This window comes from Hyaena hyaena, unplaced genomic scaffold, assembly GCF_003009895.1.
Source record: "Hyaena hyaena isolate Hyena2069 unplaced genomic scaffold, ASM300989v1 scaffold_232, whole genome shotgun sequence".
Taxonomy (NCBI): domain Eukaryota; kingdom Metazoa; phylum Chordata; class Mammalia; order Carnivora; family Hyaenidae; genus Hyaena; species Hyaena hyaena.
The window spans coordinates 191356-208330 of NW_024080864.1; the positions used below are offsets into that span (position 1 = coordinate 191356).

General features: G+C 39.7%; 1 protein-coding gene across 1 annotated transcript; it reads right to left on the reverse strand.

Moving 5' to 3' along the window:
* Positions 1-10828: 10828 nt before the first annotated feature.
* On the reverse strand, positions 10829-16733 carry PLK2 (polo like kinase 2). The gene is made up of 14 exons (XM_039243832.1): positions 16357-16733; positions 15672-15779; positions 15411-15527; positions 15082-15211; positions 14762-14849; positions 14201-14296; positions 13891-14089; positions 13654-13801; positions 13216-13313; positions 12782-12911; positions 12299-12539; positions 12051-12180; positions 11661-11771; positions 10829-11524 (listed from the first exon to the last, which is right to left on the reverse strand). The coding sequence occupies exons 1-14, from the start codon at positions 16624-16626 to the stop codon at positions 11333-11335; spliced, it is 2058 nt and encodes a 685-aa protein (XP_039099763.1). The 5' UTR covers positions 16627-16733; the 3' UTR covers positions 10829-11332.
* Between the last annotated feature and the right edge of the window lie 242 nt (positions 16734-16975).

The following is a 16975-nucleotide window of genomic DNA, read 5'->3' on the forward strand; positions in this document are numbered from 1 at the left end:
CTTGTGGAACACTCACACAAGTTACTCACAATCCAGGGTTATACTGTGTATACACACATACCTATACACACACACAATGAAATATTACTCAGCCATCCAAAAGAATGAAATCTTGCCATTTGTAATGACATGGATAGAGCTACAGTGTTTTATGCTAAGTGAAGTAAGTCAGAGTGACATTTGTCACTCATGTGAAATTTAGGAATCAAAACAGACAAACATATAGGAAGGGAAAAAGAGAAGGAAGCAAATCAGAGACTCTTAACGACAGAAATCAAACTGAAGGTTGATGAACCAAGGTGGTTGGGAGATGGGCTAAATGGGTGGTGGGTATTAAGGAGAGCACTTGTTATCATGAGCACTTGGTGTTGTATGTAAGTGATGCATTAACTAGATTCAACTCCAGAAACCAATTTTATACTATGTGTTAACTCACTAGAATTTAAATAAAAATTTTGAGAAAAATAAGGTAAAATAAATCAACTAAAACTTGCCTTTGAAGAATTATCTCAAAATTTAAGAAGTTTAATTGAAGTTTGTTCTAATATATTCCGTATGATCCATCCACATCCTTTGTTAGGTAGGTTCCTCACAGGAGGTGGTATATGGAGGAGGATGCTTCACAACTTTTACAAGCCTATTATCCTCTTGTCTAGTCCCAAAATGTCTTTTGAAAATCATAGTGAACATGGACTAAAATTTATTTCAAAGCATTTCAATTCTATCATCATAAAGATAGAAATATGCAAAAGCCAAATATGCCACTTTTTATTATCTGGAGATGGAATATCTATATTGCAAGGTTAACCTGACTGGCCATCCACTCAATTCCTGGGCTATAATTTTGTTTCTTTAAAGGGAAATCTTTCTTAGCTGAATAAAAATGTGAATAAGATATCTAATGGCTCTGGAACTATGATGTCAGAGGTGGTGCCAAAGTCCCTGTTTCCCTAAATATTGTCCAATCAGCATAAAGATCTGGGCTTCTGTCCCAACCTATCTGGCAGGTTCAAGATCCTTTAAAAGTAAATTTGAGTTAACAAGGACAATTACTAGATACATTGGCAAATAATGTTCCAAAGAACATTCCTTGTGATCTTAAAAGATAATTCAAGAAACATAGTGTATTAGGACAAGTAAATTTGGAAAATTTTTATACTGTAGTCCTTTCTTGGATATTGACAAGGCAGATATAACATATTAAAATTCCAGAGAAGCCTTGCCTTTAGAAAATCTATTTATAGGGGCGCTTGGGTGGCTCAGTCAGTTAAGCATACAATTCTTGGTTTTGGCTCAGGTCCTGATCTCATGGTTTGTGAGTTCAAGCCACACATTGGGCTCTGTACTGACAATGTGGAGCCTACTTGGAATTCTCTCTCTCTCCTCATCTCTCTGCCCCTCCCCCTCAGAATGCTCTCTCTCTATCAATAGATAAAGTTTAAAAAATCTATTTACATTTATTTAACCTAGTATTTCTCAAAAATAATTTACCAATGAAGCTGTTTTTTGGGGAATATTTTATGACACCAAAGAACTGTGGGATTCCTTAGAACTAAATTGGGAATTTTTTTTGAAGATAGTTGAGAAGGGACTGTAACAAGCAAAACTAGGAGAGGACTTGAAATGTGGGAAACATTTATGTGATGTGCCTTCACTTTTGTCAGTCATAAGAAAATATGTTGCTCTCACTTTGGGGCATTCCTTCCTTGATTCCCTAGGAGCATGATGAATAAAACAATTCATAATTGAAAAGCTCTAAAAATAATTTAATTGTTAAGTAAAAGATATACTCATTACTGAGTGACAGTAATACGAGATGAAATACAGATACCCACTGATTTCAATATAAAACAAAGAGTAATATGCACAGGGAAATATTTAGAAAGATAATATTAAAGTAGGGGAGAAAACTTACATTTTCATTTTTTCTGTTATTCTCTAAAATAATCATCAATGATCAAACATGGTCAAATATTAATACCGTATTTTTAACATAATAGATTCTAATATAATTTTTTATTTTTATTGTATGGCAGGGAAAAATAAGAAGCATTGTCTTTTTCATGATTACTCAGCAAGTATTTGGCCCAGTTGTGTCAAACTTGATATATCTGATTAAAACCCTAAGCTTTTCCTGCTGTAGCATATATTTTTGTAGTTTGTTAATTTTTGTTTTAACCTCCAATGTTTCTTATTTGAGGAAGTGATTTTTGGTCATAAGTTTTATATTTTAAACAAAAAATATAACTGGCAAAAAATCCATATATATGTAACTTGCCTATTTTCTTTACGGTTAACTAATTTTTCACACATCAGGACTTTGAAAATATATTAATTTATATACTTAGATTTAGATCACTTTGATTTTCATTACTATTTAGGAAAGCAGTAGTTTTTGAATTACTGTATTAAAGTAAAAAAGATTACTGTTGACTACATTGTTTTAACCTGAGCAGTTATAAGGTGACTCTGTGTGGGGTGTGTGTGTGTGTGTGTGTGTGTGTGTGTGTGTGTGTGTGTGTCTAATCTGGGGGAAGGGAAGGCCTGAGAGAAACATATCCGATTCCCCCAAATTCAGAAGTTATTCTGTGTCCCTAATAGCATAGGTAGAAAAACGGAATTGGAGGAAAATGTAACTGCTTCAATGCAAAGTACATTAAACTCAGATAAAACCAAAAAGCCCAGTGCTTTTCTTGGGCCTATTTCATCATTTGCCCTTTGCTATGACTAATCTGTGTTGGGAACATTCTTTGAAGTTTAATCCTTAGTTTCTCTGCAACAAAACTGTCAGGCATACTCACAGGATAATGAGTGGAAACATGGAGGTAGATCATTAGAGAATATAGGAGGTCAAGGCCATGTGCTGCATGGGCTCCATGCATCTATATATGTTGTTTCACCTCTAATGATTATGTTTCACTAACAATAAACTAAAAGGAATGAACAGATTACCTACCCTACTAGCCCACAAAATTCATATATTTCAGAATCAGAAAGTAAGTCTATCTGTCAGCCTGAAGAAGGAAAATGGGACTAGATTATGGTAACCTCTACTAAAATTTGTATTTGAGCCAACCGTGCGATTAAGTGAGAAATGATCTCTTGTTCCCAGTACGTTGAACTTCTAAATTTCCCTTAATCCCAAATTTCATCATGAATTTAAAAAATGGTGTGAGATGAGTTTAATCTCCTTATGTTGATCAAGTAGGCATCCATGAAGAAAAGAAGTCCCATATTCTGTTGGAAGCCTTTATATTATGAAGACTTTGGTAGGTCCTCCTTTATCTGTGTCAGAATTTACTCCTTCACTTTTCTTCAGCTCTCTTGAACCCTTAACAAACACTGAAACCAGTAACACTTAAACATCTCAGAAGGGAGCTTTTGGTGAAGCACATACTTTCCCTCCACACCATCCATAATATATTTTATAGAAATGAGACCAACTTTGGTAATCAGAATTTGAAAATAGATAAGTTCCCTAAAAGGTTGACCTGACTCTGTAAATAGGGCTTATATTCAAATGTCTACAGGAACCAAAGAAGTGAAATAGTCCTGTGTGGACCTTGGAGAAAGCTTGCCTCTACCAGTTGCCTCCAGGCAGCTCCAGCTAATATGCAGAAATGTAAATTTGCTATCGTCCGATCTTGAAGTTTTTCAAAAAAAGTTGGAAATTTTTGTTTTTATGTGAAAGCTCCAATGATTATGTGATGATAACTAGTTGAAAATGTTCTGAAAACCATGTTACTCCAACCAAACATCTATTCTCTGTCAATTTCCAATCTGGGCTCTTAAGATTTTCCTTACCCTTTATATAAATTGTACCTTCTCCTTTCATTCCTACTAGCTCTTGGTCCAAGTCATTTCCTCAAAAGCATATTACTGGAATAAAATTATATGTTTGTATTAGAACATATTGACATTCATCCTCAAACATAAATTCCCAGGAAAACAGTTTGCCAATAAGATTTTTTTCTTGAGGTTGACTTTTATATTCAGAATTACATTTGGTTTTAAAAATACTGAAATCCGATGTATTTAAACTTCTAGTTCTTTGCATCTTTAAGTTTAGTTTAAAAATTGTTATGCTTCAACAAAAAACCTTGAAGAGACATTAACATATGATCCAATTTTAAAAATTAATTAAATCCCCTTAAATCTTTTATAGTATATTTGATTTCCTTTTAAAACACCTCATTGCAATTGTCTGTTGTATCATCAAGTATTCCCATTTATGTAAACATTCTTATAAATTGGACAAAGTAAACTTATAGGTATGAGAAATTTAAGTTCTTATACATTATACTACTAAATATAAGTGTCATAAGATTTCATCTTAAACTTCTAAATCCATGTTACTAAAATTTTACTTTTCAATTTGGATTCTAATACTAACAATATATTTGTCGTACTAGCACACAGTTCTAAGTTTTTGAAAAAATTTTTAATATTATTTGAGAGAGAGCATGTATGTGTGTGAGCAGGGGAGGTCCAACGGGAGAAGGAGAGAGTCCTGAGCAGGCTCCACACTGTCAGCATAGAGCCCGACATGGGGCTCAATCACACAAACCATGAGATCATGGCCTGTGTTGAAACCAACTGAGCCACCCAGGAACCCCTAACATATAGTTGTTAAGTAGGCCTAATATATAGAAATTCTTTAACAAAAAAAAAAAAAATCCATTGATTATCTTAAATATTTATGCGGTTAATAGTGAATGTTTTTGGAATTAAGAGAGAGTTCACTACAAAAACTATTATGTCAAATAAACATTTTTTGTTTGTAACCTAAGCTGGCTGAAGTATCATAAACAACCAGAGCTTTGGAGCAAGATACTGGACTACTGTTTGAGATGTCAAGGGAACATACTAAATCCAATAATTACCCAGAACATAGGAGTGATCCTCTCACTCTCAGAGTCCATACAATCTACATTCCTACATTTGAATCATTACCATTGCTGTGACACAGCTAGCCTATACAGACAGTCTCATGAGAACTGACAGTTAAAATTTCAGGAATTGTGCAGGCCAACTAGTTATTAAACACAGCCATTATTAAAATTAAATTATATAAACTTACTATTAAATTATATTAAAATTAAGACAATGAATACTCAAAATGCATCTCTATTTTACTACATCACTTAAAGAAATATTCTCTGTTTCTTGAAGTTATTTACATCTATTCAACCTGTATGGTGGAAATACTTTATAACGGGGTGTTGGGGTGTTACTGTGCACCTCTTCCCAACTCCACATTCAGTGACATCATGCTGGTAGCTTGCAGTCAGCCAAGGTGGAAATATCTGTACCACAGAGATTGGCAAACATGATGAATCTGGGTTCTCCCAAACTCCCAAAAAATTGGTTATTAACCATTTCTCAGTACATTTCTAGTGAAGTCATTCTCTAATTCTCTGTGTGCACTGTCTCCCAGATGGCTGGATCACCTGTTATGATTTTGCATTTCCTTAGCTCTTGAAATATTTAAACATCTTCCATGTAGTTCTGAACTTCTTTGAAATTCCCATAATACTGAATGTTTAGTATTCTTTCTCTTTAGTAGGATGCCACAAATCAGGTAATAAATTGGCATTCCAGTTCTATTCTTTTGACATGTTTGACATGATCCCAGCTTTAAAGGTTATTCTGTTGCCATTGATGCCAGAGCAGTACAAAAGTCAAGTATTGTTGATTTTATTTCATTTAGGCTTGTTGGCTGTTTTCTTCTAGTAATAATTTGTTATAGGCCTCAAAGAGATAATTTGTTGTAACCTGCATGGTTAGGTTAAAATATCTAATAATTGAGTATTTCATAGCAGAGATAGCTCAGTAAATTTGTTATTTTTACCTTAATTTGGAAGTGAAGTTACTGTGCCTCAATCATTAAAATCAATTTCATTTTAAATATACTTGTATTATGAGGCTAATCCCAGGGGCAAAATCCATATATCCTATTCAACTGAATTCCAAACATTGATGAACCATGATAATAGATTCCAACACTGCATATGGGAGTTTAACTTTTTAATTTGAATGCTCTAATATAACTAAATTGTGGTAATTCAAACAGAGAGATGCTTTCCATTACTAAAGTTAATAAGGCATAAAGAAGTACTAGAACAAAGCATGAATCTAAGCATATATAGACTAGAATGTCTTGCAAGTCAAGGAGAAACAAAATGGAATCTACAGGTTTCTGTCTATAGAAGGGTTTATTCCAAGCCTTAGAAATATACCAACTCTGTCATGCATGGAATTACTGTGAAACAGCAATATTGATTTCTTTGTGTACCTTATGAAAAAAATGTATCTTATTCATTTTCAGTCACCTCTACCTTCATTAGACTAAAATCTCTGTAATGTAAAAAAGGTCTGATGGTGTTTCAAATCCCAGAGATCTAAAGCAAGAATGATTCCAGTGTTAATGCCCTTTAATTCTTCTGTTCCTCCTCCAAGCTTCTATTGCCTGTCATCCTCCTGCATAGGGAACTACAGATCTTAGCATTTTTGTCACTTTGGGATTAAAAAGTAAGGGGGGGGGTGTCATTGTTTTGCTGTGAAAGCTGAGATTCATCCTCACCCTTTCCTTCCTTTGTTATACACTCTAAGAATCATCCCTGCAACCACATTTCTTGGGTTCCTTTATGACTGACTTCCAATTCATTTGGCCATTGGGAAACTGGAGGGCCAAAGAAAGGAAGGATCTAGAATATTTTGTCCCATTCATTCTCAGCCAAATAGGTACAGGAATCATCTCAAGCAGTGGCTACATCAGTTTTGTGATTTCAAACTCCTGGTAGGAGTGATTCTGCTTTCTGCCATAGTCCCCCAGTTCTGAAGTCCAATATTCCCACTTTCTCTCTGGGTCTTTCCAGCTACACGAATAGTAGTGGCTTACTGCTACTGTCAATGTCTTGACTGCCTCATCCCGCCTCCTGTTTGGCTCTTCCATCATCTTTGTAACCAGTGACTTCCATGAATTCCTTCTCTATGAAAGTGCTAAGATGATTTTTGTATTCCTGACGGGACATGACTGGCACAGAGAGATCGGAAGGGGGAGAATGAGTCATATTTTTTTTTCTAGGTAACCAAGGTTACTGTTGTTATGGGTGTGGAAGAAGGCAGAGGTTGAGCACCTTTGGTATGCAATTGCTTTATTATCATCTTCACAGATGAGGAAACTGAAGCTGAGAGACATTAGGTATTTACTGTGATCATATTTTTAATACATGGCTGGACAGGAATTTGAACACAGAACTGATTCCAGAGCTTGTGCACTGGAGTGCACTTCTTCCCTAGCAAACATAAGATTACATTCAGAGATAGTTCTTGGGGCACCTGGGTGGCTCACTTGGTTAGGGGTCCAGCTTCAGCTCAGGTCATGATCTCACAGTCTGTGAGTTCGAGCCCCATGTCAGGCTCTGTGCTGACAGCTTGGAGCCTGGAGCTTGCTTTGAATTTTGTGTCTCATTCTCTCTCTGCCCCTCCCCAACTTGTGTTCTGTCTTTCTGTGTCTCCCAAAAATAAATAAATGTAAAAAAAATACTTCTTGATGGGTAAATGTCAGATAACCCATGATCTGGGTTCCTGTCATGGCCACACCAAAGTTAGCTGAAGGTAGCTATTACTATGCATCAAAACTAGTACATCCTTAAATATTGCCTTTTACCTCAGCCTATACTCTTCCGGGATTTGGGATGGCTAACTGAGAAACATTCTTGAGGTTCGAAGGTGTTCATTAAGCACACCCCTTATTTTGGAGTTGTTTTTATAGAATTGAGGGCCTTTTGTTTAGAAGACTATAATTTATTTGGGAATTTCTTATCTTCCTTCCCTCACTGCAAAGGTTTATCAACACCATTATGTTTTATTTATCTGGCCTCAGTACCAAAAAAAAAAAAAAAAAAAAAAAAAAAAAATCCTGGGGAGAAGGGATAAAAGTGATCTATCCTATCTGTTCAAATCTACTCCTATGATGTTACTTCAAATCTGGTTACTTTGAAATATTGCTTTCACTTGAGATAGACATGTATGTCTACCTGTTTTCTGGGCCTCTTTGGGTATCCTCACACAAGTATGACTGAGCATGTCCTACACTCACTGTATTTTCCTGTGTGGTTCTTCCTTTTATATTCCTGATTTATTTCAGTTGATAGCCCCATAGTAAAACACATTTCCCCCACTGACTGCTTGGCCAGTCATCCCACCCCCCCATCCTCTCCCTCAGACCCCACATTCAGTTGGATCCCAAATTCTATTAAAGATCAGCTTTTTAAGGCATTTCCAAATATGTCTTCATTTATTCATTCATTCAGTATTTCACTGCTATATGGCTGGCCTGGTGTCCAGTACTGGGTATGCTGAAATAAACCAGATGGGCCAAAAGATAAATTCGTGTTTAATTCTATGTATGTTCTTTTTCAGTTAGTCCTTTCTCAACCTGGATCCCACCATTAATCTCTTTACTGTTTGGGTTGTCTTTCTCTATATTCTCCCTTACCCACTTTGGCTATGCCCCTGGAATGAATTTTATAAAACTAAAATAGGAGGTCACTTTCTTCCGTACAATCTTTTAGTTACTACACATAGCCTTCAATGCAACCTAAGTGCTTTGGGATGGCATATCGGTCAAGAAACATCATGTCTATTTCTTCCAGCTGTTACCTATGATGCTTCAGACCTACACACTCACTTCCAGAAACTTTTTGACACTCAAGTATCTGCACATGTTACTTCCACTGCTTTTAACACCTTTTCCTATCTCAAATTTCTGTTTAACCCCCATTCACTTTTCCAAATCCAGTATAAAAGAATTTTCTTCTCTGGAATCTATTCTCTAAGTCCACCCCATGCCTGGAGCTCCTCCTTATGATTCCTGTTCTTGGTTCCCACAACACCCAGTGCATACCTTTATCATAATATCACAGCACACTTATCAGATTAATAGGTAAATGCACTGTCTCCTCCACTTTTCTGTGACTTCCTTGAGGGTAAGGAGAGGCTCAGGTTCATTCTACATTTCCAATGCTAGGCCCTCACCTATACACAGTAGATCCTCAAGAGTGGACAAGAGCATATTTTAAAAACGTGAAGCAATATACACTGTGAAACTCAAAATGAAAGACCACTTCTTATTATTTGCAAACTCCCATTATTTTCTCTGCTTATAAGGATAAAAATAGGTTCTACTTTTGCACACCCAGCTATTAGTGTAATTACTTAGTTTTCTTCAGCTATTACTATAAGCCATTTAACCAAGACTCAAGTTGTGTATGTGGCCAAAGAACTCCAACCAGCCCCAGTTATTCTGGAACCTATGAAATATCCCTAACAAATCCCCCAGATTTGACTTTTATTACCAAAGTGTAACAGATACAGTGTTTGCAATAATTTTAGAAAAATGTAAAAGTACCACCACCATGTCTACACTACACTGTTCAGGATTCCAGAGAGCCTGATACAGGAGAGTGCTCTTTTCTCAGGACAGTATTTTTCTCAATGGGATTACAATTGAACCCATAAGTATGTGCATCTTACACAGGTCACTGTAAGGTCAGAGTAACAGAACAAGCAGCTTTTTACAACCTCCGAAGAGCAATCCCACTGAAAGACACAACATTCTCAGACTCGCCTCTTGGATCATTTGATCATATACAAAAGATGAGCTTAAAGCCATAGGTTGGTTCCCATACCATTCCTCATCCACCATGCATCAAAAGGAAAAGAAGAGGAATTCTTTACAAAGTACTTCCCGCTACTGGAATTGTGTGCTAGTAGTGCCAGCGGCACTGAAAGTGTTTAGGCAGGTTTAAGCTGAGTAATACACTTAGGTGGTGCAAGTATTTTATAAAGCATAGAGTTGTGCCCATATTAAGATAAACTTCCTGTACCTATTTACACATAACAGAGGTCTGTTTACACAGCATTACTCTGGCTTTCAGCTCCTAGCTAATTGAGTCTTTTTTTTTTATTAAAAACAAATTTTTTAATGTTTATTTGCGAGAGAGAGAGAGACAGCACAAGGGTAGAAGGGGCAGAGAGAAAGGAGAGAGAGAATCCCACGCAGGCTTTACACTATCAGCACAGAACCCGATGTGGAGCTTGAACTCAAGAAATTCATGACCTGAGCCGAGATCAAGAGCCGGACACTTAACCAACTGAGCCGCCCCTGCTTTTTTTTTTTTTAATGTTTATTTTTGAGAAACAGAATGTGAGTAGGGGCTGGGGGATGGGGGGGAGGGGGAGAGGAAGAGGGGGAGAGAGAGAGAGAGAGAGAGAGAGAGAGAGAGAGAGAGAGAGAGAATCTGAAGGAGGCTCCAGGCTCTGAGCTGTCAGCACAGAGCCCAACCCGGGGCTCAAACTCACAAACCGTGAGATCATGACCTGAGCCAAAGTCAGACGTCTAATCGACTTAGCTACACAGGCACCCCCAAGCTAAAAATGAGTTTTAAGGTAATGCTCCAGAGAGAAATTGGTTGTGGATTTAGTAGGAGGACCTATTTTGGTTGTAACAAGAATAATATTTTTGTTATAATCTTCTCTTCTCAAGTGAGATCTACCCAGAAAATGTTTGATTCCACTTTAGGTGTTAGGGATTTACTTTCTACAGACTACTATTAGCGAAGTCAAAGATCTAACTTTCTGGCATGCTTCTATACTCCATGTCACGCACCCAAGAGTGCCAAGGAATGCTGTGATGTGGTGATGTACCATACCAAAGACAGTGGACCAGTTTCTGCTTTTTCATACTCTTTATTGCCAAGAGTTTAAAATGGTCAACATAAAAAAAAAGAAACATTTTGATAATAAATACTGCTCTTTGGGCTGTAATAAATAAAAAGTTTATTAACAAGGAATGCACTTTTCCAGCCACAAGTGTCTTCAAAAATTAACCAAAAAAAATTATATATGGCCATAGTTCACAGTTAAGCAGCCAAAAGCTGCCCCGAGTACAGCCTTTAAACAACATGGGAGCTTCCTCCCTTCTCCCTCCCCGTCGGGAAGTATATTCACAGTTCCAAGTCCTCTGTCTGAAATGCTCTCAACAGAGAGAAGAGTCAATGCACCTTTCTGCGAAATTGTCTGAAAAACCTTTTAAAACAGGTACATGAAGGAAAACTGCATTTTAGTTCACTCTCAGACTGTCCAAAGTTAGGAAGTGTATGCGTCAGCCTGGTATGGTTCCACCCAGTCCAGCAGGCCACAGAGGAATTGTTTTCGTACCACCACCTGTCCATCTTTTTCAACATGCTATAGATCATCTGACTGGCTTCCCTGTAGATCTCACAGTGGAAAAGAGGAGTCCCATAGGGTCCATTCGAGAAGACGTTTAGTTACATCTCTGTAAGAGCATGTTCAGAGCATATTCCATTCGATTTTTTAATTCTAATGAACAGCCAGACATCAGCAGAGTTGTCAGTCTGAATGTTGTAGATATCCGGTCCTCATTGATGTAAGTCAGAAGGTATTCTTCATTTTGGCTACAGATGATTATTTTTGTATGATCATGGTAGAAATTTACCTTTCAAAAGCAGACATAAATATTAGACCTTTATAAATATTATAAAGAATTATCAAAATGTGTCCAATAATTAAATGGTGACCTGAAAATCACTTTTTATGACCTAAACACACACTTTCCTAAAGGGCTTGCTTACCTGAAAGGTGCCATCATTGAAGAGCATCATTAAGGCCTTATCAGATTTGAGCCACTGAAGGAGGTAGAGCCGAGGTCTTCGAATATCAGTAACACTAGGCAGATCACCACCCTAAGAGAAATTGGGAGAGTTAGTGCCCATAATGATTTTGCAGTTTGTACTCCATTCTTCTAGGCAAATTCATCTCCAAGTAGCATTGGAGAATGCAGGGCCTCTCAGAATGGCCTGGAGATTCTCGGCCCCGCCGCCCAGACATTCCCGTTCAGTGGAGCTAGGGTAGGACAGAAGCATCTGCCCCTCAAACAAGCCACAGAGCTGTGTAGATGCCACTGATCTGTGGGCTACACTTCAAACATCACTGCTCAAATGCCACATCCAGGAGGTACTTACATCCATGAGGTTCTCCTCCATGTAATGAGAGAAGTATTTGAGCACCGTCACTTGACTAATGAATTGTTCAGGGGCATCTGTTGCTGGGAAAACAGAGCACTGGCCAAGCTCTGCGTAATAGTGAACTGTTCTGAAAAACAGGAACCAGAGGGAGAGAAGAGAAAACAGAAGCCATTAGTCACTGGTTTTAGATTTCTTTAGTGCAAGAATAAAGAAGTGACGGGACCTCATTAATTGCACATACTTACTTTTTGTCTGGAAGGAGGCTCATGTGAGCACCATTGTTGAAAAGGACACCTACAGTGTGGTCTGAGAGCTGGTACCCAAAGCCATATTTATTAGAGTAATCGACCCATTTGGTGACCCACTGAAAGGAAGTGCTCAGCTGCTCTTTGGGAATGCAGTCAGCTTCTGGCATGTTTTCTAGACATCCTCGAAGGACTCTTGCCACTGTGTCCGCAACACTTCCCATGGTACTGTCCTCGAGGCCTGCGAAATCAGAGAAAGTGGTAAAATAAATAACAGTAACATATTAGGCTTCGGTAGCTGCTAGCTTTCCCTCCACTACTTCTAAAGACAGGAGGGACTCAGACTTGTTCCTCAGCTTTTTCCGATTCCTCTAAGTTTGCTTCTACTATGTAATTAGGCCACAAAACAAATGGACTCTAGCTACTCAGTATTAAGCACGGGCATTTATAGTTTCATTTAAAATGCCATGGACAGCAACTTACATTCACTGCTACTACTGCAGCTGCCGAGAGTGCCTCTGACTATCATGCGGATGGCATCTCCGATCTGCTGCTTATTTTCTACTGCAGGTGTTCCCGATCTCGCAACCGTAGTCGTAGGTGGCTGGAGCTCCTAGGGAAGAGAAGAGTCAGACAAGGAGTCAAACATCTAACATTCATGTGAGGTTGAGAATTCTAGGTTAAGCTGTGATTGCGGCAATTGCTGGGAAAACTTATCAAAAAGCAGTGGACCCAAAGGATAGGTCAGGGACTCAAGTGCGTGTGTTGTTAAAAACAAAATCTTTTAAAAGGTCGGAAGAAAAGTTTTAAGTAAACATAACATCCTTGGATCGTGATCATCACAATCCATGTCATAATTAACAAAGAGCAGAAATGCTATAAAGTGTTTCTGTCTATTTTATTCATTTCCAGCATACCTCATCTGTCCTGTGTTTGCTGGGCTGCTGAGTTATTGAAGTCTTTTTCAAATCATGCCTAAGCTTATAAATTTCTTCATCTTCTTTAGACACTCTATCTGTAAATCAAAGACAAGAATTATGAGCATTAGTCTATGCTAACAAGGTAGGTACAGAGCTAGCCACATTTCCTTCTTTTGTTAATAATCAGCTTCTGAGTATTCAAGGCAAAACCAGCATTTTATCATTACCATCAGCTGCAGTTAGGCCAGAAGCACACTTTAACGTGTATGGAAAAAAAGCTATCCATCACATTTTGCAGTATAGTGTTATCATGCTATAAAAAGGTCCAACAGTATTCAGACATACTGGCTGTTACACTAACATAAAAATGTTCTTGTAACTAATCAGATTTCAATATACTGGATACAGAAGAGCAGAAGAAGTCTTATAACTTACTATGTGTGTCAATATATCTTGCTTTGTCTTTTTTGCCACCAAAAAGAGCAGCAGCTGCTTTCTTAAAGAAATTCTTCGCTGGGCTTGACAAGTGGAAATCTGGAACTGTATGACAGCAGCTGGAAGAGAGTCTGTCTGGAGTGAAGCCCTGCGGAGAGTCAGAAGACACTTTTCAGTAACCAGTTGGGTAACTGTCATCAACAGCACGCAATAAAAAGACACAAGAAACATGCCAACCTGCAAAAAAAATTCATGTCGAATGATGTCATCCAAACTGGGACGGTCCTCAGGATTTTTGGACAACATGCTAGCTATTAAGTGCTTAGCAGGAGCCAGCAATGACGATGGCATTGTATACCTGGCTTCTCTTATGCACCTGTAAGTTTCTTTCAGATTTGTCGTTTCAAAGGGGGGTCTTCCTAGTAACATTGTATACCTGTGTGCAAGAGAACACTTCTTTAGCGATGGTCATAGAGCAACTCTTTTCGAATGTGAAAATAATCCAAATCCAAATCTCCTTTTTGATCATTTTGGTGCATTTACTTACATCACACAACCTAAGGCCCAAATGTCTGATTCACAGCCGTGTCCTTGCTTGTTAAGGACTTCAGGAGAGAGATAATTTGGGGTACCACATATCGTTCTGGAAAAGCAAAATATGAAGATCTCATTAAGAACTGTTCTGTTTACACTTAGTTCTCTGGATAAAACCTTCAGAGTATTATGTTGAATTTCTATTTAGAAAAATTTGAATTTGGATTTCTGCCATCTCAACAATTAACAATTGACCAAGTGACTTAATTTTTTTTAATGCGTGTACAATTTTTTCAGCCACATGAGTGTTTTTAAGCAACTGAGACATTGTACAGCATAGCGTCTGTATAACATTTCTGGCAAACATGAGACAGCTTTCTTTCATCATCAGCTTATAGGCATCAGGTCCTCTGCCTCATCCACAGTGGGCACTTAGTGTTTCCATGGATTAACATTTTTGTGGTTTGTGAATTTTAATATCAACTGACCCTTCTCCAAAACATTAATTGGAAAATAATAAGGGCATATTTGATCTCCATAAAACCCTATCAGGGTGTATCTTTCTGACTCTTACCTCCTTCTGTGTTCCAAGGGTTCCAGCCTGGCTGCCAAGCCGAAGTCCCCGACTTTTAATTCCATGGCTTCGTTAATAAAGAAGTTCCCTAGATGATAAAGAAAATGAAACCTCAATCTCCCTGGAAAAGGTGTTCTCATCAAATACACAGACGTCCTCTTTGGAGGCAGCCAGTTGTTTACTAGTAAAGTCACAGATTCAAAGCAAGATTGCATAGGCTAGATCCCAACTAAGAACATGAATAGAAAACAAGGGAGACAGAGAAGAAAAGAACACCTCCCTCTAACACAACATCAGTGTTGGCAGTAAAGGGTTTTTACCTAGTTTGAGATCTCTGTGTAAGATTTCTTGTTCATGAAGGTACTTTAGTCCAGACACGATCTGCCTGAGGTAGTATCGGACTTCTGGTTCCGTCAACACCTTCCTCGCTTTCAGGATATGAGCCATGGACTAGGAAGAGCAGAATGAAAACAAACAATCTGTCAAACAAAGTTATCACAATCAGTGGTGGTCTTGTGCAGGATGAGGGATGAAAGTTAACAATGCAATAAAGTAATAGGCACCTCAGCAAAACCCCAGAGAAAATGCAAGCCGAATCCCACTTCAGTGTGGGGGAAGTACACGGACTCAGACAGGAGTTACAGCTCACCCTTCTACTGCAGTATTCCAAGAGAATGTAAATGTTTTCTTTGTCCTCAAAGTAGTGGTAAAACTGCACGACATGCTTGTGATGAAGGATTCTGTGAAGCTCTATCTCTTTGTCAATCTGAAAGAAAAAGCAAAACAAGGCTTATGAGCCTTCTGTCACCTCTTAAGAGCCAGTTGCTTACACATGCAGAAGACATTTTCTGAACAGGGAAGGGCCATTCCTGCACACAAAGAAAATACTTTACCCAACAGTCATACACACCTTTTCCCTTTGATGAGGTTTAGCTACTCTGCTGTGAGGAATAATTTTTGCAGCATAGACTTTGTTGTTTGTCAGATCTGTCATCTCGTAACATTTTGCAAAGCCACCCTGAAAACAAAGCCGAGACAGCATTGAGTGTGGCAGAAAAATGGACCATAGATGTTTTTTAAAATAAATAAAAATTAGAAAAGCAGCATTGTGGGAGGGGGGAGTAAGGGTCGAGAGACGTATGCACTGTACTTTTTAAAAGCTCTTTTGCGAGAAGAAAGGCAATCCTGAAAACAGTGAAACGGTTCCCCTTCTTTCTTTACAAAGAGGAGCTTTATGGAGGGGGTTGGGAACAGGGAGATGAAAAATAGCGTCTGAAGAGACCTGTCAAGAAAATTCCCCGGGGAGCAGGTGGAGGAAGCTAGGGCCGGAGTAGAAAGCCCTCCCTTCTGGTCTCAAGATAAATTTCTTTGGGCTGCGGGAGGCACTCAGGGCTGAGGCTAAGGATGTAAAGGCGATCCGGCGCTGTCAGCGCACAAAAAGCCAGAGCGGGGCAGGTGAACACCCAGGACCCGCCGGGATCGGAGCCCCCCCTGAGAAGCTGAGACTTGGGGACTCAGGGTCGGGGCGGCTCGGGGGATGCCCGGGCAGACCTCCCGCCCGCCCGTCCGGCAGCCGGCCGCCCGCCGCTCGTCACCTTTCCCAGCACTTTGCCCCGGCAGTAGCGCTTCCCCGTCGTGGGGTCGACGATAATCCGCGAGATCTCGGTCCCCGAGTGCGAGTGGTGGTGATGATGGTGCGGGGCAGCCGGCTGCCCCTGCGCCTGGGGCTGCGTCGGCTGAGGCTCCTCAGGGGGCTGCTGCGGCCGCTTCTTCTTAGAGTCCCCGCCGCAAGCCTTGCCCAGCGCCTGCTCGCACATCTTGGTGCTGGCGGCCGGCTGGTAGGTGATAGTCCGCAAGAGCTCCATCGTCGCCTCACGCCCGGCACTGGCAGTTGCCACCTCCAAGGCGCCGACACACGTCCGAGCCGGCCCTTGCCCTCGAGCCCCCGCCGCCACCGACAACCCACGCCCGACGTCCGCTTCCACTTGTGAGAGTGCGAGCGCCGGGCGAAGTCTTATATACGAGCCGAGAAGGGGGGCGGAGCATCGAAAGGGGATGCAACGTCACGGGCGACGCCCCGCCCACCGACCGCCGGAGCGCTCGGGGTCGGGCGCCACGTCTGGGGCGGCCGCTGGTGTCCGGCTTGCGAGCGGCGTGCAGACAGGGGTTGGGTAGCTCGTGCGCCGGCCCCGGGGAAGGCTCTGCAACGCGCGG

Excerpts from the sequence above, each read along its gene's own strand:
- PLK2 (XM_039243832.1), bottom strand. The coding sequence starts at position 16,626 with ATGGAGCTCTTGCGGACTATCACCTACCAGCCGGCCGCCAGCACCAAG. Across the intron at positions 11,772-12,050 it reads TGGAGGAGAACCTCATGGAT|GGTGGTGATCTGCCTAGTGT; the intron begins GTAAGTACCTCC and ends AATTTCTCTTAG. Across the intron at positions 11,525-11,660 it reads TCAATGATGGCACCTTTCAG|GTAAATTTCTACCATGATCA; the intron begins GTAAGCAAGCCC and ends TGCTTTTGAAAG.